Source organism: Callithrix jacchus, chromosome 22, assembly GCF_049354715.1.
Source record: "Callithrix jacchus isolate 240 chromosome 22, calJac240_pri, whole genome shotgun sequence".
Classification (NCBI taxonomy): Eukaryota; Metazoa; Chordata; class Mammalia; order Primates; family Cebidae; genus Callithrix; species Callithrix jacchus.
The window spans coordinates 19,386,592-19,410,812 of record NC_133523.1 but is presented as its reverse complement, the minus strand read 5'-3'; the positions used below and the strand labels follow the sequence as shown (position 1 = coordinate 19,410,812).

General features: G+C 40.6%; 2 protein-coding genes across 12 annotated transcripts in view; both read left to right on the top strand.

Annotated features, from left to right (window-relative positions):
- LOC103789852 (uncharacterized) overlaps positions 1–195 on the top strand; it is a 49,747-nt gene extending 49,552 nt beyond the window's left edge. The window contains exon 6 of the transcript XR_013531306.1: positions 97–195. The gene's annotated coding sequence lies outside the window, so the exon portion shown is untranslated. The remainder of the gene's footprint in view (positions 1–96) is intronic.
- The window catches only part of LOC100894266 (uncharacterized), a 35,726-nt gene continuing 11,534 nt past the window's right edge, over positions 30–24,221 (top strand). The window contains exons 1-5 of one of the 11 annotated variants that reach the window (XM_078362025.1): positions 3,338–3,521; positions 10,985–11,110; positions 12,052–12,205; positions 12,540–12,666; positions 13,167–13,262. In XM_078362025.1, coding sequence (XP_078218151.1) covers positions 12,633–12,666; positions 13,167–13,262 — 130 coding nt within the window. In that variant the 5' untranslated portion in view covers positions 3,338–3,521; positions 10,985–11,110; positions 12,052–12,205; positions 12,540–12,632. Of the gene's footprint in view, positions 196–324; positions 625–3,337; positions 3,522–10,984; positions 11,111–12,051; positions 12,206–12,539; positions 12,667–13,163; positions 13,263–24,221 lie in introns of those variants that run through there. The other 10 variants (XM_078362024.1, XM_054249707.2, XM_054249706.2 and 7 more) reach the window with 10 other exon arrangements.

The following is a 24,221-nucleotide window of genomic DNA, read 5'->3' as shown; positions in this document are numbered from 1 at the left end:
AGGAAGGGGCGGCCCCAGGTATTGGCGGGGCCTTTGTTTCTCTGCAGCCAGAACTCCGGGTTAGTTCTTCGCTTCCCTGTGTTCTCTTTCCGGGAGGTCTCAGTGATTCTGCCACAGCCTCAGCTTCTATCACTCTGTGACTTCATGGTGTTGGAAGATTCATAGACTCCAGGACATTTCTGAAGCCGAGAAATGGTGAGTGTGCGGGGCCGGGCGTCACAAGCCTGGGGAGACCTCTTCGGAACCGGCCAGAAATGGCGGTGGCTGGATGGAGTCTGTGAGCCCCAATTTCCCGCAGCTCAGGCCTCTGTCTCCTCCGTGCAGGGACACCAGACGTCCTGTCCCGTTTCAGCACAGCGGCTTTAGCCCCAGCCCGTTGGCCTCTTTGCGCAGCTCTACGGCCGCAGCCCCGCCTCTTCCCCAGGTTGTGAGGTGGAAGTCGACTCGGCGTACAGGGCTCCTGCGTGGAAGGAGCAGTGGTCTGTGGGGTCCCCGGTCCCTACTTTACCTTGTTCAAAAAGAAACTGAACCACCATGAAAACATTCAAGAAATATGCGCCGGCGCGGTGGATTGCGCCTGTAATCCCGGCACTTTGGGAGGTCAACGGGGGAACGGATCACGAGGTGAGGAGTTCGAGAGCAGCCTGACCAACATGGTGAAACACCGTCTCTGCTAAAAATACAAAAATTGGCAGGGCGCGAGAATTCACGCCTGTAATTTCAGCACTTTGGGAGGTCGGGAGTTCCAGACCATCCTGACCAACATGGAGAAACCTTGACTCTACTAAGAATACAAAAATAACTAAATAAGCCCGCAGTGGTGGCGCAGGCCTGTAGTCCCTCCCAGCTACTCGGAAGACTGAGGCAGGAGAACGGTTTGAACCCAGGAGGCGAAGGATGCAGTGAGCCAAGATCCCGCTTCACTGGGCTCCAACCTGGGGCATAGCAAGACTTGGTCTCAAAAAAAAAAAAACCCTTAATAAGCACAAACACTGATTAATCAATGGGACAGATTCCGGACATGATTTGCGGGTTTGTTTTCTTTTGTTTTGAGACGGAGTTTCACTGTTGTTTCCCAGGCTGGAGTGCAATGGCGCGATCTCGGCTCACCGCAACCTCCGCCTCCTGAGTTTAAGCGATTCTCCTGCCTCAGCCTCCCGAGTAGCTGGGATTACAGGCACGCTAATATTTTATTTTATTTTATTTTTTTAAGTAGAGACGGGGTTTCTCCACGTTGGTCAGGCTGTTCTCGAACACCCAACCTCAGGTGATCCGCCTGCCTCGGCCTCCCAAAATGTTGGGATTACAGGCTTGAGCCACCATGTCCGATGGTTTGTGGTTTTGGGGCTACCAAAAGGTCTTGAAGAAAAGGCTTCTAAAAGGTGTGTGATTAAGCAAGGAAAATTAAATAATAGATTTGGTACAGTTGGGTAGTTGCTTCATTTGCAGTGTTCAGGAGAACATTTTTTGGTTATATAATCAGACAGCACATGTCTCAAGGGGGCCAGCTGAGACAAGAAGAATTGCCCCACTCAGCTCAGCTTGAATGGCTGACCATCTCAATTATGAACTAATAAGTTTGTAAGATTTGTTATACTTCAATAGCTAACTAATACATGCACCCAGTGCAGAAAAAATGCCAGGATTCAATGACAGGTTGGTTACTAGTTACCTTTTAAGAGTGGGCACCCTGTAGGTACTGATGTTTTCCCCTGAATTAAAGTTGGATGTCTTTTTTTTTTTTTTTGAGATGGAGTTTCGCTCTTGTTACCCAGGCTGGAGTGCAATGGCAGGATCTCGGCTCATCGCAACCTCCGCCTCCTGGGTTCAGGCAATTCTCCTGCCTCAGCCTCCTGAGTAGCTGGGATTACAGGCATGTGCCACCATGCCCAGCTAATTTTTTGCATTTTTAGTAGAGACGGGGTTTCACCATGTTGACCAGGATGGTCTCGATCTGTTGACCTCGTGATCCACCCGCCTCGGCCTCCCAAAGTGCTGGGATTACAGGCTTGAGCCACCGTGCCCGACCCTAAGTTGGATGTCTTGTAAGAGAACGTTGAGCAATGCAGAAATAGAGGTAGCCATGTATGCATGTGATTGGTGCTTATACTCACACGGTCCCCCACACCACAGGCGAGAACAGATAACCGCAGCCTGACCATTAGGGCCAAGGCCAAATAGCAAAGTAAGTTTGCCTTTAATCTATTTTCTACATATCTCAACATTGGAGGTCAAGAGTATGGACAGAACTGAAGACACAGAGTTTTATTCTCCTGTGGCACCATCATCCTCTGTTCTCTGTCTGCTCTATGGAAGAAAAATGAGCAACAGGTGGCCAGCAGTGGTCTCCTTGTGGTTATTTTATTTTATTTTTTATTTTTTTAAGACGGGGTTTCACCATGTTGGTCGGACTGGTCTTGAACTCCCAACCTCAGGTGATCCACCCACCTTGGCCTCCAAAGTGCTTGGACTACAGGCGTGAGCCACCACGCCCGGCCTATTTTATTTTGTTTTTTGTATTTCTTTTTTCCTGTGGTTATTTTATTCTTGCTGCCCTCAGCTCTTTCTATGGTCACTATGTGTTCCACCCTCAGAACTGAAGAGAGATATTGGTAGGGAGAGGCTCTGCTTCACCTCTGGCAGAAAAGGTTTGCTGGGGCCCTTCGCCTCCCTGACATCAGAGCTGCAGTTCAATGTGGCAGCCATTGGCCATGTGTGGCTCCTGGGTGCCTGGAATGGGCCTGGTCTGAACTGCCATGTGCTAGAAAAGTAAAATACAGAGTTAGTTTCAAAGATTTAGTTCCAAATATTTATATACTTTTTAATAATTACACTTTTCTCACACATTAAAATGATAATATTATGGACATATTGGGTTAACTAAATTGTTACAATGAATTCAACCTGTTCTTTGTTCCTTCTTAAACTTTGGATATTAGAAAATTTAAAATTCACGTGTGGCTCACATTGTCGTTCAGAGGATTGCCTCTCTTCTAAAATCTCAGCCTTCCTGCTCAAAAACCAGAAGCTGGGAGGGTCATAAAATCTGAAATTTTAAAATAATAATTATATTCTTTTTATTTGTAAATAACCATATAAAATATTATTTATAAATGCATATAACTTTACACACAAGTTGAAAGGCTAATATCCTCTGTGGTGGGCCGGGCTTAGCTTTGGAAGGAAGCCCTGCCTGAAAAGGCTGCAGCCTAGGCCGTCACTTTTTCTTCGCTCATCCAGCATCTGATTGAATCTTGTGTCACTCAGGGCCTGAGAGGGTGGGGCTTTAAACGTTATCCAATCATATCCAATCAACGACGCTGAGCTGGAACCGACCAATCAGGCACGCAGCTGGAGCAGGCAGGAAGGCTTCCGGGATGTCGGCGGGGCCTTCATCTCTCGCAGCTGGAGCTCCGGGTCTCATCTTTACTCCTCTATGTCCTCTACTCTTAGAGGTCTAATCTCTGTGGCCCTGTGACCTGCAGGTATTGGGAGCTGGACCCCCTGGAAGCCTAAAAATGGTGAGAGTGCCGGGTGGAAACTCCAGAGAGAGGGAAAGGGGCTGGTTGAAACCGGTGGGAAGTGGCTGTGGGGGGACTCTGGCCTCCCTGCACTCAGCTCCACACTCTGCTCCTGGAGTTTTTGCCCAGCTCGGCCTCAGTCCCCTTCAGCCATAAGATGGCGGCTGCTCTGACCGCCAGTCCCGGACGTCCTGTCTCTTCCCTGTGCAGTGACTGCCCTGGCTTGGAGCCCTCCCTGGGCGGCTCTGCAGCCGCAGCGTCGCGTCTCTCCCAGTTTGTGCGGGGACCACGAGAGGGTCGTACGGGGGAATCCCGACTCTGGGTGCGGGTTCCGAGTGTCAAGAGCTTTGTTCCGTGGGGTTCCGAGCTCCTCTTTTCTTCTGTTATGTATTGGAGTCACCCTAAAAATAATCAGAGTGATTCAAAAATGGTCAAACACCCAGCTGTGGTTTGTAATGTGTGTTTCATGGGCGGGGATTGAAGGAATGACTGTTATAAACTGCGTGATGAAGAAAACCAAATTCAGGAATTGGTTAGATACAGTTATGTAGTTTCTTCATTTTTAATATAAAGGGGAAAATTTAATGGTTAATTGGCAGTTCGTAGTTGATTAAGGCTGAATTTTGTTTTTTTTTTTTTGAGACGGAGTTTCGCTCTTGTCACCCAGACTGGAGTGCAATGGCGCGATCTCGGCTCACCGCAACCTCCGCCCCCTGGGTTCAGACAATTCTCCTGCCTCAGCCTCCTGGGTAGCTGGGATTACAGGCACGCGCCACCATGCCCAGCTAATTTTTTTGTATTTTTAGTAGAGACGGGTTTTCACCATGTTGACCAGGATGGTCTCGATCTCTTGACCTCGTGATCTGCCCGCCTCGGCCTCCCAAAGTGCTGGGATTTCAGGCTTTAGCCACCGCACCCGGCCTAGAAACATCTGTTTTTTAATCAGCACTGCCACTCTGCGTTTGTCACCTTCAAAATATTGGTTACTTATTTTAATCTGTCTTTTAGCTTTATATTCTATTATTTTAGTAGACCTTGAAAAGTAGAAAAATATTTACAAAGGGCATAAAAGAGGTGGGTTTAAAAAAAAGTCTAGGCTGGGCGCGGTGGCTCACGCCTGTAATCCCAGCACCAGGTGAATCACGAGGTCAAGAGATCGAGACCATTTTGGTCAACATGGTGAAACCCCGTCTTTACTAAAAATACGAAAAATTAGCTGGGCATGATGTCGCACGCCTGTGATCCCAGCTACTCGTGAGGCTGAGGTAGGAGAAATGCCTGAACCCAGGAGACTGAGGTTGCGGTGAGCCGAGATCGCGCCATTGCACTGCAGCCTGGGTAACAAGAGCAAAACTTCGTCTCAAAAAAAAAAAGTCTAATTATATACTGCATTCGTTAAAAAATATTTACTTCTTTTTTTCTTAACCAGAGTGAGTTTAAAATTTTTCTCAGGTGTTTTTTGTTTGTTTTGTTTTATTTTGGCTCAGTGGATTTAAACAGCATTCCAAGGCTTAGCTTTTAGAATGCTAGATACCAAGGGAAAAAATAGGGAAAATCTCTATTCCATTTTGACTGTAGAAAATGAATACATTTCCATGAGAAAATGTGGTAATTGGTGAGTTACATAGATTCATGAAAACATCAGTTCCTCATTTAGCAAGGTAAATTTGTAATAGTGAGTATCTCTGTTCAAATCCTGTTATCTTGCTGGCGCAGTGGCTCACACATGTAATCCCAGCACTTGGGGAGGCCAAGGCAGGCGGATCACCTGAGGTTGGGGGATGGAAATCAGCCTGACCAACATGGAGAAACCCCTTCTCTACTAAAAATACAAAAGTAACCGGGTGTGGTGGTGCATGCCTGTTTTTGTTGTTGTTATCTGTTTTTCTTTTTTTCCCCACTCAGATAAAATTAGAGTGTTGTTTTTTGATAGAGTCTTGCTGTGTTGCCCAGGTTGGAGTGCAGTGGCACAATCCAGTCTCACCACAACTTCCACTTCCTGGGTTCAAGCAATTCTCCTGGACTATAGGAGTGCACCATCATGCCCTGCTAATTTTTGAATTTTTAGTAGAGACATGGTTCCACTATGTTGGCCAGGCTGGTCTCAAACTCCTGACCTTTTGATCTGCCGGCCTCAGCCTTCCAAAGTGCTGAGTTTATAGGCATGAGTCACCGAACCCAGCCTGGTTACACATGCCTGTAATCCAGCTACTCAGGAGGCTGAGGTAGGAGAATCATTTGAACCTGGGAGGCGGAGGGTGCAGTGAGTCAAGATCACGCCATTGCACTCCAGCCTGGGCTTTGGAGAGAGACTCTGTCCCCCCAAAAAATCAATAAAAATGTGAAGTAATTTCTGATACCCCTGAAAGTAAAACACATCAGATAATGCAATGGGAAACAGAACAGAACTTTAGATTTTGAGAAGGATCGGCCCACTTTCAATCCCGGAGCTTTGATGAGGAAAAATGAGTGCTTCCCAAAACAGGGTCTAGGCTGCCTCTTCTGTTTTTTTTCAAGGAGTTCCCAGGCAGTTAGAACTTGAATATCTGCTTTTAATTAAACTGACTTTTAAAACCGTAGTGGTATTTTAAAAATGTTCTTTGAAATTTCTTATTACTAGGCTTTAGTCAGGTCAAACAGCCAGTATCTCTGGCTTTTTCACTTTACCAAAAGTAACTTCACAGGTGTTCTGAAAAAGAAAAATTCAAGACAGTTGCTGGAGGGAAAGAGAATCAACAAATGGTAAAGGTCACCCTCACCCAAACATCAAACAAGAACGTACTCATTCCCTAAGCTGGGAATTAAACTCTGAACCTGGGCCACCATTGTGATGGTGAAAACCAAAAGAAAGTACCTGTGGTCACGGGGTCAAGCTCCCAAGGACATGACTGACCACTTTGCTGGGCCATCTTGAACAGCAGCCTTAACGGGTTCTAAGCCTGCATTTTCTCCGAAGGTACCCCTCTTAATGACAGAACAGTACGGAAAGACAAATTTGTAGCACGAAGTACAACAGATTTGTTACAGTATAAGACTAGCCTCACAAATGCATTTTCATATTAATTAGAACTTTACACAGGAGATAAACAGTGTTTTTGTTTTTAACCATTCATTCAATCAGTTTGCACAGAGGCCAGAAGTCTGGTAAGAAATTTGTACCCTTTTGCCAGCATGCCAGGCTTCTGGGTTCCCTTTCCCTGAGCAGCCCTAGTGACATGGCTGATTCCACCACAACCCTGGGGGACAAGGCACAACACAAAAGAAAATTATCTTTTTCTCTTCTGGCCGGAGCCAAATATGTGTGACAAACATAGACATTAGCCACTCTTTGTAGCAACCGATATCAAACTGGCAAGACTTAAACTTGTCCCCAGTGGTGCCCTATCATTGTTAATTCAGCCTCTGAATTAGAGGCGTTTTAACGTGTGTTTAATATCCTCTGATCAGGAGTTTTAACTTGTGGCAATAAAAGAATGGCTGGCTCCATTGGCAGAGCAGTCCTAAGGGTTGCTGGTTGCACATTTTTATGGTTATTTATATGCTAAACAAGGGGTGGAATATGTATGCCTCTCCTTTTTAAACCATTGTAGGTGACTTCCTGACATTGTCATGGCATTTGTAAACTATCATAGAACTTGTGGGAGTGTAGCAGAGAGGACAACCAGAGGTCATTTTCATACCATGTTAATTTTGATGGGTTTTATCCAGCTTCTATACTGCAACCTGTGTTATCAGCCAGGTCTTTATGTCCTGTATCTTGTGCTGACCTCCTATCTCATCTTATCAGTTAGAATGCCTAACCATCTGGGAATGCAGCCCAGTGGGTCTCAGCTTTATTTTTATTCAGCCCCTATTCAAAATGGAGTTGCTCTGGTTCAATATGCTTCTGACAGAGTCTTGTCTGACTACGTGATAAATAAGAAAAGGGAGCACCATGTAAGTCATAATGGGAAGGGTGTTGTTTTCCATAAGCTATTTCTAGAGAACAGAAAAGATGAAAAATTGTACTAATCACAGCTGTTGACCCAGATTATGTATGTGCTTCATCGTCCCCCACCTCTTTTCTTTGTCATACATTTCTTCCATTTGACTTTTCCTGGGTTGTATTTTTTTAAATAACAAACCAGTAAATATAACTACATTGTTTTGCTGAGTTCTGTGAGCAGCTTGATCAAATTATTAAACTGGAGGAAGGTTGTGGGAATCCCAAGGTTTGTTTTATTTTGTTTTGAGACAGTGTCATCTGTCACCCAGGCTGGAGTGCAATAGCATGGTCTCAGCTCACTGAAACCTCCACCTCCCGGGCTCAAGTGATTCTCTCACCGCAGCCTCCCAAGTAGCTGGGACTACAGGCGCATGCCACCACACCCAGCTAATTTTTGCATTTTTCACAGAGATGGGTTTTTTTTTTTTTTTTTTGAGATCAGCCATGCTGATCCAGGCTAGTCTCAAATTCCTGACATCAGGTGATCTGCTTGCCTCGACCTCCCTAAGTGCTGGGATTACAGGCATGAGCCACTGCGCCCAGTCCATGTCTTTGTTACTGCAAGCAGTGCTGTAATAAACATGGATGTGCATGTGTCTTTATGGTAGAATAATGTATATTTCTTTGGGTACATACCCAATTTGAAGGTTTCTTGGTCAAATAGTAATTCTGTCTCAGTTCTGTGAGGAATCGCCGCACTGCTTTTCAGAGCGTTTGAACCAATTTACGCTTCCTTCATCAATGTATAAACATTTCGTTTTCTCTGCGACCTTGCCAGCATCTGTTATTGACGTTTGTATTTGAGACAGAGTCTCACTCTGTCACCTAGGATGGAGTGCAGTGGTGTGATCTCAGCTTATTGTAACCTCGACTTCCTGGGTTCAACAGATTCTCATACCTTAGCTTCCTGAGTATCTGAAACTGCAGATGTGCCCCGCCAAGCCTGACTGATTGTTTTTTCTTTTTCTTTTTTCTTTTGAGATGGAGTCTTGCTCTGTCAGCCAGACAAGTGCAGTGGCACAGTCTTGGCTCACTGCAGCCTTCACCACCACCTGGGTTCAAGTGATTCTCCTGCCTCAACCTTCTAAGTACCTGGGACTACAGGCGCCGGCCACCATTCCCAGTTAATTTTTGTATTTTTATTAGAGATGTGGTTTCACCACATTGGCCAGGCTGGTTTCAAACTCCTGACCTTGTGATCCGCCCATCTCCGCCTCCCAAAGTGCTGAGACTGCAAGCGTGAGCCACTGTGCCCAGCCAGTTTTTGTATTTTTAGTAAAGATGGGGTTTCTCCATTTTGGCCAGGCTGCTCTCAAACTCATGACCTCAAGTGGTCTGCCTGCCTTGGCCTCCATAAGTGCTGAGATTACGGTGCCGGCCTGTTACTGACTTCCTAACAACAGCCATGCTGACTGGTGTGAGATGGTGTCTCACTGTGGCTTTTTTTTTTCATTTCATTTCTCTAGGAATTAGTGGTAAGCCTGTTTTACACATGCCTGTTAGCCACGTGTTTGTCTTTTTTTGGAAAAGCATCTGTTCATGTTTTATGCTTTTTAATAAAGTTTTTTTTTTTGTTTTGCAGACTTCTTTATGAATTGTGGATGTTAAACCTTTGTCAGGAACATAGTTTGCAAATATTTTTGTTTATTTGTTATGTGATCTGTTTACTCCATTGATAGTTTTCTTTGCTGTGAAGAAGCTTTTTAGTCTAATTAGGCTCCATTTGTCAATTTTTGCTTTTGTTGCAATTCCTTTTGTTATCTTCCTCAGAAAATCTTTGCTCGTTCCTATGCTTAGAAGGGTATTTTCTTGGTTATTTATCTTCCAGATTTTAAAAATAATGTTAAGTTTTGCATTTAAGTCTTTATTTTCATTTAATTTTTATATATATTATCAGGGAGGAAACAATTTCAATCTTCTACATAGTGCTAGCTAGCTATTCCAGCACATTTATTAACTAGGGAATTCTTCTCACATTCCTCTTGTCAGATTTGTCAATGATCAGATGGTTGGAGGTGTGTGGCATTATTTCTGGGCTCTCTATTCTCTGCTCATAGACTATTTGTCTATGGGTCTGTTTTTGTGCCAGTACCATGCTGCTTTGGTTACCGTAGCCCTCTAGTGAGTGTGGTTTGAAGTGGGGTAATGTAATGCCTCCAGCTTTGTTCTTCTTGTTTAAAATTGCCTTGGCTATTCAGGCTCATTTTGGCTCCATATAAATTTTAAAGTAGTTATTTTTTAGTTTTGTTAACACTGATTCTGGTAGTTTGATAGAAATAGCAATAAATTGGTAAATGTCTTTGGGCAGTTTGGCTGTTCTAATAATACTGATATTTTCTATCCTTGAGTATAAATGTTTGTTTTTTTTTCATCTGTTTGCATCGTCTCTGACTTCTTCAAGCAGCGTGTTGTCATTCTTGTCATAGAGATCTTTCACCTCTATAGTTAGCTGTATTCATGTTCTATTGTTTTTGTGGTAATTTTGAATAAGATTATGTTTTTTATTTGGCTTTTGGCTTGGATGTTGGTGATGAACAGGGATGCTACTTCTTTATTAATTATTTTTTTGAGATAGACTCTCACTCTGTTGCCTGGGCTGGAGTGCAGTGGCGATCTCAGCTCACTGCAACCTCCGCCTCAGGGATGCTACTTATTTGGCATCCTGTTGCTGAAGTTTTTTGTTTTTTTTTGTTTTTTTGAGACGGAGTTTTGCTCTTGTTACCCAGGCTGGAGTGCAATGGCGCGATCTCGGCTCACCGCAACCTCCACCCCCTGGGTTCAGGCAATTCTCCCGCCTCAGCCTCCTGAGTAGCTGGGATTACAGGCATGCGTCACCATGCCCAGCTAATTTTTTATATTTTTATTAGAGACAGGGTTTCACCATGTTGACCAAGATGGTCTCGATCTCTTGACCTCGTGATCCGCCTGCCTCGGCCTCCCAAAGTGCCGAGATTATAGGCGTGAGCCCCCGTGCCCAGCCCGGATGCCTTTTATTTTCATCTTTTCTCTGATTGCTCTGGCCAGGACTTCCAACTGTATGCTGAATAGGAGTTTTGAGAGAGGACATCCTTGTTTTGTGCCGGTTTTCCAGGAGAAAATGCTTCCAGCTTGTGTACGTTCAATATTTTGGTTGTAAGTTTGTCATAGATGACTGATTATTTTGAAGTATGTACCCTCAATGCCTAGTTTGTTGAGGGTTTTAAACATGAAGGATGTTAAGTTTTATTGAAAGCTTCTTTTTAGCATCTATTGAGATAGTATTGTGCTTTTCTCTTTAGTTCTGTTTGTGATGAATTACATTTATTAATATTTATATGTTGAAACAACCTCGCATCTCAGAGATGCAGTCTACTTGATCACACTGGATGAGCTTTTTGATATTCTTGTGGATTTGGTTTGCCAGTATTTTGTTGAGAATATCTTCTTCAGTGTTCATCAAGGATATTGGCCTGAAGTTTTCTGTTTTTCTCTCTGCCAGGTTTTGGTATCAGAATGATGCTATTCTTGCTGGGTGCAGTGGCTCATGCCTGTAATCTCAGCACTTCGGGAGGCTGAGGCGGGTGGATCACCAGGTCAACAGATCGAGACCATCCTGGTCAACATGGTGAAACACCATCTCTACTAAAAATACAAAAAATTAGCTGGGCATGGTGGTGGGTGCCTATAATTCCAGCTATTCAGGAGGAGGTTGTGGTGAGCTGAGATCGTGCCATTGCACTCCAGCCTGGGTAACAAAAGCGAAACTCTGTCTCAAAAAAAAAGATACCTGCTCTCTAAAGTGATAAAGAAAGACTACTTTAAGTTGTTATTAAACATTACAGAACATAGAAGACACTGCATTTTTTTTTTTTTTTTTTTTTTGCCCCCCTAACCCCTAATACTACATCTTGAACTCTTCATGAAACTGATTTCTCTTTATGGTTAAATTCAGACTATAATTTGCTTTTTGAGGGGCAATATCTCAGCAGTGATGTTGTGTTCTTCTCTATGCATCAGCACATCATACAACGTTGTCCTAGTGCAGTTCATGTTAAAATTGACATAAAGAGCTCTGAGACATTTATTTCACTATTGAGTTACTTATTTTTATTCTGATTATTAACTATCTGTATTTATGTAGCTAAAGAAGAGCTGTGCATAAACTATCACATTTAATCCGGTAGCTGCCTTCTTTTCATAGGTTTTGTTTTCATTATCTCAGTCTGTAGAAAATGAAGAGTCTTTTGATCTTTGTTTACAGACCACGAGAACTGGATAAAACACAGGCTTTTCCACTTACTTTTCTCTTTTTGGGCCAAACACATGGTATTACTAGTGAGATTGTTAAAAATTCAGAGACTCAGACTTTATTTCATATCTTCTTAAAAAAAATCTGTATAAGATCTTCAGTTTAATTTACATATTAAAATTTAAGAGGTACTTTAAAAATTTATTTTATTTTTAGATTGAGTCTTGCTTTGTCACCCAGGCTGGGGTGCAGTCTCGAGTTGCTGGGACTACAGACGCTTGCCACCATGCCTGCTAATTTTTTTGTATTTTTGGTAGAGATGGTTTCATAATGCTGGCCAGGCTGGTCTCGAACTCTTGACCTCATGATCTGCCTGCCTCGGCCCCCAAAGTGTTGGGATTACAGGCGTGAGCCACCTCACTGAGTCTTAAGAGGTGCCTTCTAACTCAACATGTCTTCTTTGTCTGAAAGGTATGGACAGCTCATTCTTTGTGATGCAAATATAGAACTAAAAATGTACATGTTTGTGTTTATGCCTTTAGTTTTATACATTATTATTCATGAAAGTAGCATTCATATATGTATACATACACACTGGTTTTGTGAAGCTTATACCAGTCTCTTCTCTCAGAGTTAGAGAATACATTAGAGAATATTTTTTTGTTAAAAATTGTTAGATAATTTCATTCATTTATATAAGTTTAACCTAATTTTCTTTACTCTCTTAGTTAACCTTAAATGATAAATTCTGCTTATGGACACTTGTAAATCTGTGTGTCTGTTGGTGTGTGTGTGTGTTTTTCAGGGGCCGTTGACATTTAGGGATGTGGCCATAGAATTCTCTCTGGAGGAGTGGCAATGCCTGGACACTGCTCAGCAGGATTTGTATAGAAAAGTGATGTTAGAGAACTACAGGAACCTGGTCTTCTTGGGTGAGAATAACTTTAATACACAATTCCTCATATACCCTAAAGGTTTCATTTCTCTATTTTTATATAATAATTTTTGGTAATTTATGCTTTCCATAAATGAATTTCTAATCCTTGTTTTCAAAAAATCTTGAGGAATGGTTCATGTAGAAAAAACTTCTTCAAGATGTTTTATCTTGGCCTGAACTTTTTACACTCCTGAGTTGGTCTGTATCTTTCACTGTAGAGGAGTAGTAATTTCAGAAATTTCGTGGTATAAAGTATTGTCGCCCCCATTTAAAAATCAGCTTGCCACCACTACTTTTTGACTCATAAGTACTGGGTAGTGAAATTAAGAACCTACTAATTTAAAATGTTTTCTAAATGTTAAGAACTTTCTGTCATTAAGTAGTATTTTCGGATTTTTTCTAGAATATTCTATGACATCTCTTTACTAAGCATGGTAGAGGTTGGTAATTAGAGAATATGAGAAAGATTCATGTAATTTATTTTTAATAAAGCAGGTATTGCTGTCTCTAAGGCAGATCCGATCACCTGTCTGCAGCAAGAAAAAGATCCCTGGAATATGAAGAGACACAGTATGGCAGCCACACCCCCAGGTAGGTGAGAATGAATGAAACACTTGACACAGTTGAAAAGTTGGAAGATAAAAAATGAAAAAGAAAAGCCAGTCCCTACAGAGTGATTTGGGAAGTTGTGTTCCAAAGCAGATAGTTTCTGGGAAGCCTGAGGCGTTCGCTTTTTTTGTTGTTGTTTTCTCACATAGGGCCATCTTCTCTCTTATGCTTTCAAATTCTCAAATGAGTCTACTTTTGCTACATTGATCTTCCTTCAAGTTTACAGTGAGAGCCAAAATCCTCTTCATGGCATATAAAACACTATACGATCTGACTGGTTTCTTATTGTTTTGTGGTATCATACAGATATCTGCATGATTTTGAGAAACTTTATTTTAAATTACTTTTTTAGTTCTCTTTTTGTATGATGTCTAAACTGTGTACTCGTCGTGTTCTGTTTTTGTTGTTTTGTTTTGTTTTGTTTTTGTTTTTGAGACAGAGTCTCCCTCTGTCACCAAGGCTGGAGTGCAGCGGAGCAATCTCAGCTCACCATAACTTTTGCCTCCCAAGTTCAAGTGATTCTTCTGCCTAAGCCTCTTGAGTAGCTGGGATTACAGGCATGTACTGTAATGTTTGGCTGATTTTGTATTTTTAATAGATGGGGTTTTTCCCTGTTGATCAGGTCGGTCTTGAACTCCTGACCTCAGGTGATCCACCCACCTCGGCCTCCCAAATTGCTGGAATTACAGCATAAGCCACCATGCCCAGCCTCTATGGGTTTTTATGTAAATTTTCTGCACATTCGATCCGGTTTTTATTACTATATCCTTGAAACATAGTTTGAAATTAGAAAGTATAAATTATAAGTGCCCCTTTGCATTGTTGTTTTCCTCAGGATTGCTTTGGCTAGTTGAAGTTTATTGTAGTTTCTTGTAAATTTTAGAAATGTACTTTTTACTGCTGTGAAAAGAATGCCACTGGAATTTTGATAGGACGTTTGTTGAATATATAGATTACTTTAGAGAACATGGTACTTGAAAAATATTTATTCTTTGAATGCATAAATATTAAATATTTTAAAATGTATGTCTTCTCTAATTACTTTAATTGATTGTTTTTTTCTGAGACAGAGTTTCACTCTTGTAGCCCAGACTGAAGTACAGTGGTGCAATCTTGGCTCGCTGCAATCTCCACCTTTCAGGTTCAAGCCATTCTTCTGTCTCAGCCTCCTGGGTAGCTGGGATTACAGGCACCTGCTACCCCTCTAGCTAATTTTTTGTATTTTTAGTAGAGATGGGGTTTCACCATGTAGGCCAGGCTATTCTTAAACTCCTGACTTCAGACAATCTCCCTGGCTGCCTCAACCTCCCAAAGTGCTGGGAGTACAGGGGTGAGCCACCTCACCCGGCCTCTTTTATTGATTTATATCTTTCATTGTAAAGATTTCTTGCCTGTTTGGTTAAATTCTTAGAAATTCAGGCTTCAGAAGGTGTATGATAAGAAACTTCTGTGAGTTAAAAGAACATGTTTTAGCCCAATGTAAACAAAGTAAGAACTTTGAAAAAAGGTTTGATGAAATCCTAATGAGAATAGACAATTTAGAGAGGAATATAAGGCGATTAATGGAACTGAACAATACAATATGGGAACGCTGAGAAGTATGCACAGGTTTAAACACTCGAATTGATCAAGCAGAACAAAGGATATCAGAGGTCGAAGTCCAACTTAATGAAATAAAAAAAGAAGGTAAGATTAGAGAACAAAGGATAAAAAGGAATGAGCAAAGTCTCCAAGAAATGTGGGACTATGTGAAAAGACTTAATTTACGTTTGATCGGTGTAGCTGAATGCAATGGAGAGAATGAATCCAAGCTGAAAATATTCTTTAGGATAGTATTCAGGAAAACTTTCCCAACCTAGCAAAGCAGGACAATATTCAGCCCCAGGTAATACAGAGAACACCACAAAGATATTCCTCTAGAAGAGCAACCCCAAGGCACAAAATCGTTAGATTCACCAGGGTTGAAACCATGGAGAAAATAGTACGGGCAGCCAGAGAGAAAGGTCAGGTTACTCACAAAAGGAAGCATATCAGACTTACAGCAGATCTCTCAGCAGAAACCCTACAAGCCAGAAGAGGGTGGGGGCCAATATTGAACATCCTTAAGGAACAGAACTTTCAGCCAAGAATTTCATATCCTGCCAAACTAAGCTTCACAATTGAAGGAAAAATAAAATCTTTTATGAACAAGCAAATACTCAGAGATTTTATTACCACCAGGCCTGCTTTGCAAAAGCTTCTGAAAGAAGCATTACACACAGAAAGGAACAACCAGTATTAGCCTTCCTAAAAATATACCAAAAGTTAAAGAGCATCAACATAAAGAATCATTTATCTCAACGAATGGATAAAATAGCCAGTTAACATCAAATGGCAGTAATCCTAAATTTAAGTCGACTAAATCCCCCAATCAAAAGATAGAGCCAAAAGCTAACGGTATGCTGCATCCAGACCCATTTCACATCCAAAGATACACAAAGACCCAAAACGAAGGGATGGGGAAAGACTTACCAACAAAATGGAGAGCAAAAATAAATAAATAAATAACAAGCAGGAGTTGCTATTCTCACATGTGATAAAATAGATTTCAAAGGAACAAAGATATAGTGCTAAAAGGATCAATGCAACGATAAGAGCTGACGACCCTAACACCCTAAGAACTTTGGAAAAAAAAAGTTCTTAAGTACATAAGACCTATAAAGAAATTTAGACTCAACGAGACAGAAAATTGATGAGGACAACAAGGACTTGAACTCAGATCCGGAACAAGTAAACTTAATAAATATTTATAGAGCTCTCCATTTCAAATACACAAAATATACAGTCTCCACTTTAAATACACAAAATATTGATCTGCCATTATTAATACCCATTTTTAGAATAAAGCAATATTCCCATTTTCTCTCCCTCTTTTTCTTCCTCTTCCTCTCCTTCACTCCTTTCTTTTTTCCTTTTCTTTCTAAAAAGAAAAAAAAAATTAAAAAAAAAAATGAAATTCAGGATTTTAATTCTATTTTGAAAGGGATTGTTTTCTCGGCCGGCACCTCAGGCCTGTAATTTCAGCACTTTTGGAGGCCAAGGCAGGTGGATCACTTGAGTTCAGGAGTTTGAGATCAGTCTGGCCTATATGATCTCTATTGAAAATATACAAATTTAACCAGGAGTGGTGGTGGGCTCCTATAATCCCAGCTACTCAGAAGTCTGAAGCAGGAGAATCGCTTAAACTTGGGAGGCAGAAGTTGCAGTGAGTTGAGATTGTGCCATTGCACTCCAGCCTGGGCCACAGAGCAAGACTCAGTCTCAAAAAACAAAACAAAAGATTTTTTATTTCTGTTGTATCCAATAGCTTGTTTTAAGCGTATAAAACAGTAACTTGTACATTTCTGTTAATCTTGTATTTTGTCAATTTAATGAGTATATTTATTAGTTTAGGCAAATTTCAATATACTCTCTTTTTTCTGTTCTTTTTGTTTGTTTGTTTGTTTTTTTGAGATGGAATCTTACTCTGTCAGAGGCTGCAGTGCAGTGGCTGGATCCTGGCTCACTGCAACCTCTGCCTCCTGGGTGGGGGTGATTCTCCTGTGTCAGCCTCCCTAATAGCTGGGACTACAGATGCGTGCCACCATGCCCAGGTGATTTTTGTATTTTTATTAGACAGATTTCACCATGTTGGCCAGAATTGTCTCAATCTCTTGACATTGTGATCCGCCCACCTCGGCCTACCAACGTGCTGGGATTACAGACTTGCGCCACCATACCCAGCTATCTATAGTTTTTTATGTATAAGGTTATTCCTCAAACAACTTTTTACTAATTTGTCTTCAATTTCAATGAATTAAGAAAATATACTTTTTATTCATTATTTTGCCACATATTTCCAGTGCTGTGTTAAAATAGAAGCATTGACAATGGACACAATATAGTTTTATATTGGTGTCTGTGAAAACAAACAACTCCTCAAGTTTGCATACACTGATATCAGGAGGTAAAGATCTTTTGTTGGCTTCTCAGGGTTCTAAAATGCCTCCGGGGTTTGTAGTGAATTGGGTTGTAACTTGGTCACAAGGCTTCTGCGTCTGCACTAGGGTCCACATTTAGTTGGCTTGTTACAAGGGGCTTAGGTAGTTGTAATTCCCAGTGTGTTTTGTTTTTTTTAATTGAATATTCTTCAGGACTTTTACATGTGGAGCAGGCACTAGAGTAGGTTTCTACAGTCAGGTCCATATAAAACGGCCTTTATATCAGGATGTGAATGAGTACGGCTTTCACTGAGTACCAGAGAAAATTTCTGGGTTTCTGTATAGACAGAATAGGCCATGAACGGTTCCCCATGGAACTGGAACTGAGTCAGTGACCTGCTTCAGGGACCACAGTAAAGATCAAGGTCTATAGGCCTGCCTGCATGGCTACATATGGGTATCTTCCTCCAGGTCTCAGGAATGCCAGGACCTCTCCCAAACTGTAACTGGGAGGAGTTTGAGATGGTTTCAGAGTAACTTCAGAATTATCTTCCCAACTGTAACTGCGGCGAGTTTGAGATGGCCTCAGAATAACTTCAGAATTCTCAGTGAGACCAAGTTGGCTAGGCCATTTCTGTATCTGTAGCCAAGACCAGGGGCCCTGTAGTTTCCCACATGAATGAGGACCTGCCCTCTGAAAAGGAACACTCCTCAATGTTGGGCTTCAGCAGAGTTTCACAACTCCTTCCCTAAATCTCAAAGCTCTCTTGAAGGCGTTTATACTGGAGACAAGGTCTTGCTTTATTACCCAGGCTGGTCTTGAAGTCCAGGCCTGAAGCAGTTCTTCAACCTCTATGTACCATGTAGTTGTCATTATAGATTTGAGCCATGATGCTTGACTCCCTCATAAGGCATTTATTTAAGAAATGAATGAGACATTTTCTTGTTGTGGGAGGGATAAGCAAATATAGCTGTTTTCATTTTTTGATCCTACTGATGTTTCTCTTGCTATACATTTTTATTTTCTATCTTCTATTTTAAATTGATCTGTAATTCTAGATTAGGACATTTAGGACAGTATGCCAGAATGTACATGTAATGCCTAAAATAATTAAGATAATTGGTAGACACTCCATGTGTAAGAAACTAGTTACTTATAAATTTAAATTTTCTTCAGGCAAAAAAAAAAAAAAAAAAACCCAGGATTTTTTCCTGCTTGTTTTAGGATATATCTAAATGATAATATAATTTATTGCTAAATATTTGTTTAATATATCAGAGGTTTTAAATATATTTTGAAAAAATATATCTTTTAAATTTAGCAATGTAAGGCTATTCGTTGCTTCTAAAGTTGCATTACAGGCATTTTATTTTGTGTACAAATAGCTTATGTTTAAAACATAAAAGTTATCACTTCTTTTTTTCCTTTTCTTTCTTTTTTTTTTTTTTTTTTTGAGATAGAGTTTCAATCTTGTTGCCCAGGCTAACCTTCTGCCTCCCCAGTTCAAGTGATTCTTCTGCCTTAGCCTCCCAAGTAGTTTTAATTACAGGTGCCCGCCACCATGCCCAGTGAATTTTTTTGTGTTTTTATTGGAAACGGGGATTCACCATGTTGGCCAGGCTGGTCTTGAACTCCTGACCTCAGGTGATTTGCCTGTCTCAGCCTCGCAAAGTGCCAGGCTTACAGATGTGAGCCACTGCACTTGGCCACTTGTTTGTTTTTGATGCTTATTTATTAAAAGTTTCTCGTTTGAATATTTTGTTTATAATTATACTGAATGCTCTCTGAAATTTTACTGCCACACAGTGCATGCCGATGATTCAGAATACCTGCTTTCATGAGTACAGTTACAGTGAAATACTATAGTTAGAGAAATTGTTTAATGGTACATTAATGTTGCATACCAGTTATTATCAGTGAACATGTCTTTTATTGCTGTGCAGTTTCATATTAGTGGTTTTTTTAGTGTAGGTTTCTTAACATCAGCTTATTGTGTTTTTTTGTTTTTTCTTATGTGTTTTAATTTTAGTCAATTTGCAATTCTGTTTGTATACTTTAAGTCAATATGAGGTTTAATTAAAAGATAGCCATATGTCGCCGGGCACGGTGGCTCACGTCTGTAATCCCAGCACTTTGGGAGGCTGAGGCAGGCGGATCACCTGAGGTCGGGAGTTTGAGAGCAGCCTGACCAACATGGTCAAACCCTGTCTCTTAAGGAAAAAAAAAAAAAAAGATCTGCGCAGAATGCCATGTTCCTGTGGTCCCAGGTACTCTGGAGGCTGAGGTGGAAGAATCTCGAGCCAAGGTGTGTCCAGACTGCAGTGAGTGAGCTAGGATGATACCACTGCACTCCAGAATTTAACAATATATATCTCTCTCTCACCCTCTGTCTCTCTCCCTCCCTCCCTTCACCTCTCTTTCCTATCTTTCATTACAAATATAAAATAAAATAAATAAATTTTTAAAAAAAGATAGCCATATGTCTATCACAGATTAGATATGTTTGTTTATCTATAAATATGACCCCAATATTGGTTATAGCCTAACTTGTATATTTTCTTTCTTAGGTGATTTTCAGTGGTTGTTTTATTTTATATAAGCAAATAATCATGGAAATATTTTTACCATTTCTTATTTTCACCATGTATTTAATGATGAATACATATTTCTTTGTGTAAGAGAAACATGTCTGTGGTGTGAAGGTAATTTCTGAAAACATTTATGAATCTGTATTTTTTGCAGTTTTTCCTTTATGAAAGTGTAAAAACATGAAATTTTGCATCTTAAATCTACTTAAGGGTACATTTCAGGGTCAGACATGTAGGTGGCTCACATCTTTTGTTTCAGATATTTGAGAGGCCAAGACAGGAAGTTCACTTGAACCCAAAAGTTTAAGACCAGCCTGGGCAACATATAAATATTTCCTCTTTACAAAAAATTTAAAAAAAAAATAGGCATTGTGGTATGCACCTATGGCTCCAGATACTTGGGAGATGGAGAGAGGAGGATTACTTGAGCCTGGCAGTTTGAGGCTAAAGTGAGCCTTACTTGTGCCACTTCACTTTAGCTTGAGTGACAGAGTGAGACCCTGTGTTGTCAGAAGTTTTACATTTCAGGCATGTTAAGTATATTCACATTGTTAGGAAAAAAAACTTCTAAAAGTTTTACATCTCGTGAACCTAAAACCGAATACCCATTAAGTGACAACAATCCATTTGCCCTCTCCCCAGCCCTTGACAAACGCCCTTCCAATTTCTGTTTTTGTATGTATGACTACTTAATACATGTAAGTGAAATCATACAGTATTCATCACTTCATTACTGGTTTATATAGGTGATATAATATTTGCAATGTTTACCTTAAAATGTGACAGCATTTTCTTTGTCGATACTGAATAACAGTGATTTGTAGTAGCTTTAAAAACAAATAAAAAAATACTGAATAATATTCCACGGTATGTATATGTGACATTTTTGATGTGTTTATAAATCAAGAGACATCTGAGTTGCTTCAGCCTTTTGTCTTTTGTGAATATGGGTCCAATAAATACGGATGTTCAAATATATCTTCCACGTCTTCTATTGCATATTTGGACTATAGATATATAAATAAAATTGCTTTATTTGATGATAAGTCCATTTTAATTATTTGAGAAACATAAAATTTTTAAATGATGACTGAGTTTTGGTTTCCTGCTAACAATCAACATGAGTTTCATTTTTATTAAATCATGAATAGATTTGGTGTTTTTAAACATTTTATAGTGGTCACCGTAATGGGTGTGAGGCCGTTTTGTTTTTATTTGTATGTGTTTCTCTCCAAAATATTTCATGTTTTATTTCAAATGCTGTATTCCATTTGTGTATTTTTTTTTTTCTTTTTTGAGATGGAGTCTCACTCTGTTGCCCAGGCTGAAATGCAGTGGCATGATCTCAGCTCACTGCAACCTCTGCCTCCCAGGTTCAAGCAATCCTTTTGCCTCAGTTGCCCAAATAGCTGGAATTACAGGTGCATGCTACCACACATGGCTAATTTTTGTTTTGTTTTGTTTTTTTTTTTGAGATGGACTTTCGCTCTTGTTACCCAGGCTGGAGGGCAATGGCGCGATCTCGGCTCACTGCAACCTCTGCCCCCTGGGTTCAGGCAATTCTCCTGCCTCAGCCTCCTGAGTAGCTGGGATTACAGGCACGCGCCACCACGTCCAGCTAATTTTTTTGTATTTTTAGTAGAGACGGGGTTTCACCATGTTGACCAGGATGGTCTCGATCTGTTGACCTCGTGATCCACCCGCCTCGGCCTCCCAAAGTGCTGGCATTACAGGCTTGAGCCACCGCGCCCGGCCCATTTTTTTTTTTTTAATACAGACAGGATTTCACCATGTTGGACGGGCTGGTCTCAAACTCGAGCTCACAATCTGCCTGTGTTGGCCTCCCAAACTGCTGGGATTACAGGTGTTAGATCCCACGCCCTGCGTATTTGTGTATGTTTTTGATAAAATATTGTTCAGTGCTTTGCTCATTTCTAAATTTATTTTGATTTATTGTTCAGTTTTAGGAGTTTATAGTGAACATGAACTCCTATTACATGTGATTTGCAAAGATTTTCACCTGCTTCCCAGAAGGCATTTTCAATTGAATATTTTTTTTAACGTGCAGAAATTTGAAGTATAGTATAGTTACATTTTTCTGTTTATTTTCTTTGTTCTTCATGCATTCAATGTCATATCTAAGAAAATGGTGCCTAGGCCCATATAATGTCTTTTTTATATATTTTTTATATTTATAAGAGATTTGTTTTTTTTTAATGTCTATTTTTCAAATTATGTTGATATTCAGTTTTTAACACTTTTTGAGAAGATTATTTTTATTGTGTGTTCATAGCAACTTTAGGAAAGATCATGTAATCATATACAGAAGGCTTTATTTCTGGGTCCTTTATTCTCTTCTTTCATTCTTTCTTTCATCTTCCTTTGTACCAGTATCACACTGTTTTGGTTACTATAGGTTTTAATGTGTTTTAAAATCAAAAGGTATGATATCTTTTTTTCCTTCTTCATGGATGTTTTGCCAGATATAGTTTAAAAGCAAATTTTAGCCGGGCGCGGTGCCTCAAGCCTGTAATCCCAGCACTTTGGGAGGCTGAGGCGGGTGGATCACGAGGTCAAGAGATCGGGACCATCCTGGTCAACGTGGTGAAACCCCGTCTCTACTGAAAATACAAAAAATTAGCTGGGCATGGTGGCGCGTTCCTGTAATCCCAGCTACTCAGGAGGCTGAGTCAGGAGAGTTGCCTGAACCCAGGAGGGGGAGGTTGCGGTGAGCCGAGATCGCGCCATTACACTCCAGCCTGGATAACAAGAGCGAAACTCCATTTCAAAAAATAAATAAATAAAATCAAATTTTAAAATGTTTAAGAATACTTCTGTAATAGAACTGTGATATTGTCATTTATTTATTTATTTGTTTGTTTGTTTATTTTTGACGGAATTTTGTTCTTCATCCACGTTGGAGTGCAGTGGGACAATCTTGGCTTACTGCAACCTTTGAGTTTTGGTTTCAAGCAATTCTCCTCCCTCAGACTCCCGAGTAGCTGGGATTACAGGTGCCTGACACCACACCCAGCTAATTTTTGTATTATTAGTAATGACAGGGATTCATGATGTTAACCAAGCTAGTCTCAAACTCCTGACCTCATGATCTGCCTGCCTCAGGCTCCCAATGTGCTGGGATTATAGGCAGGAGCCACGGCGTTCTGGCTATTGTGATTTTTATAGATTATATTTAAGTTGTTCACCACTGTAGGTTGTATTGACATTTTAACATAATTAAATTGTTTGATTCTTGAGCAAGTATATGATGAAGAGTGTGTTTCAGTTTTTTTTCATTTTTAGGAGACAGAGCTTTTCTATATTGCCCAGGGTAATTTCTTTAATTATTTTGTTTTGTTTTTTCTTTTTTTAAAAAATTGTACTTTAAGCTCTGGGGTACATGTGCACATCCTGCAGGGTTATTGCATAGGCACACACATGCCATGGTGGTTTGCAGTCTACATCCCCCTTATTTATTTATTTATTTATTTTTTGAGACGGAGTCTCATTCTGCTACCCAGGTTGGAGTGTAGTGGTGCAATCTTGGATCACTCCACCCTGTGCCTTTTAAGTTGAAGTGATTATTCTGCCTCAGTCTCCCAAAAGTATCTGGGACTACAGGCTTGCGCCACTACGCCAAGCTAATTTTTCTATTCTTAGTAGAGACAGGGTTTCACCATATTGGCCAGGCTGGTTTCAAACTGCTGACCTGCCTCAGTTTCCCAAGGTGATGGCATTACAGGCTTGAGCCACTGTGGCCAGCCTAGCCCAGGCTAACTTTAAACTCTTGGGCTCAAGAATCCTCCCGCCTCAGCCTCCCAAAATGCCAGTATTACAGGTGTGAGCCACCACACTCACCCTGTGTGTTTTATTTTTATTTATTCTTGGATTTGCCACTTTTCTTTTGCTTTTAATTTTTAGTTTCATTTAGTTTTGGTAGGAAACACACAGTGTATGATTTTGGTCTTAAATTATTTGTTGTTGTTATTTTGAGACAGGATCAAACTTGTCACCCAGGGTGCAGAATAGTGGCATAATTTTGGCTCATTAAAGCCTCAGCCTTCCTGATTCACACGATCTTTTTACCTAAGCCTCCCAAGTAGCTGAGACTACCGACATGCATAACCATGCCTTGCTGATTTTTTAATTATTGGTAGGGACAAGGTCTCACTGTTATTTAGGCTGGTCTCAAACTTCTGGCGCCAAGTGATTTCCTCACTTTCATCTTCCAAATTGTTATGATTATAGGTATTAGCCACTACCCCAGCTGGTATTCTTTAATAAGACTTGCTATATTTTGTAACAGAATACATCTAGTGCAATGAAGAATATTGCGTATTCTTTGGCTTTTGAGTGGAAAGTTTTGTATATGTCTGTGAAGCCTAGTTGGTCT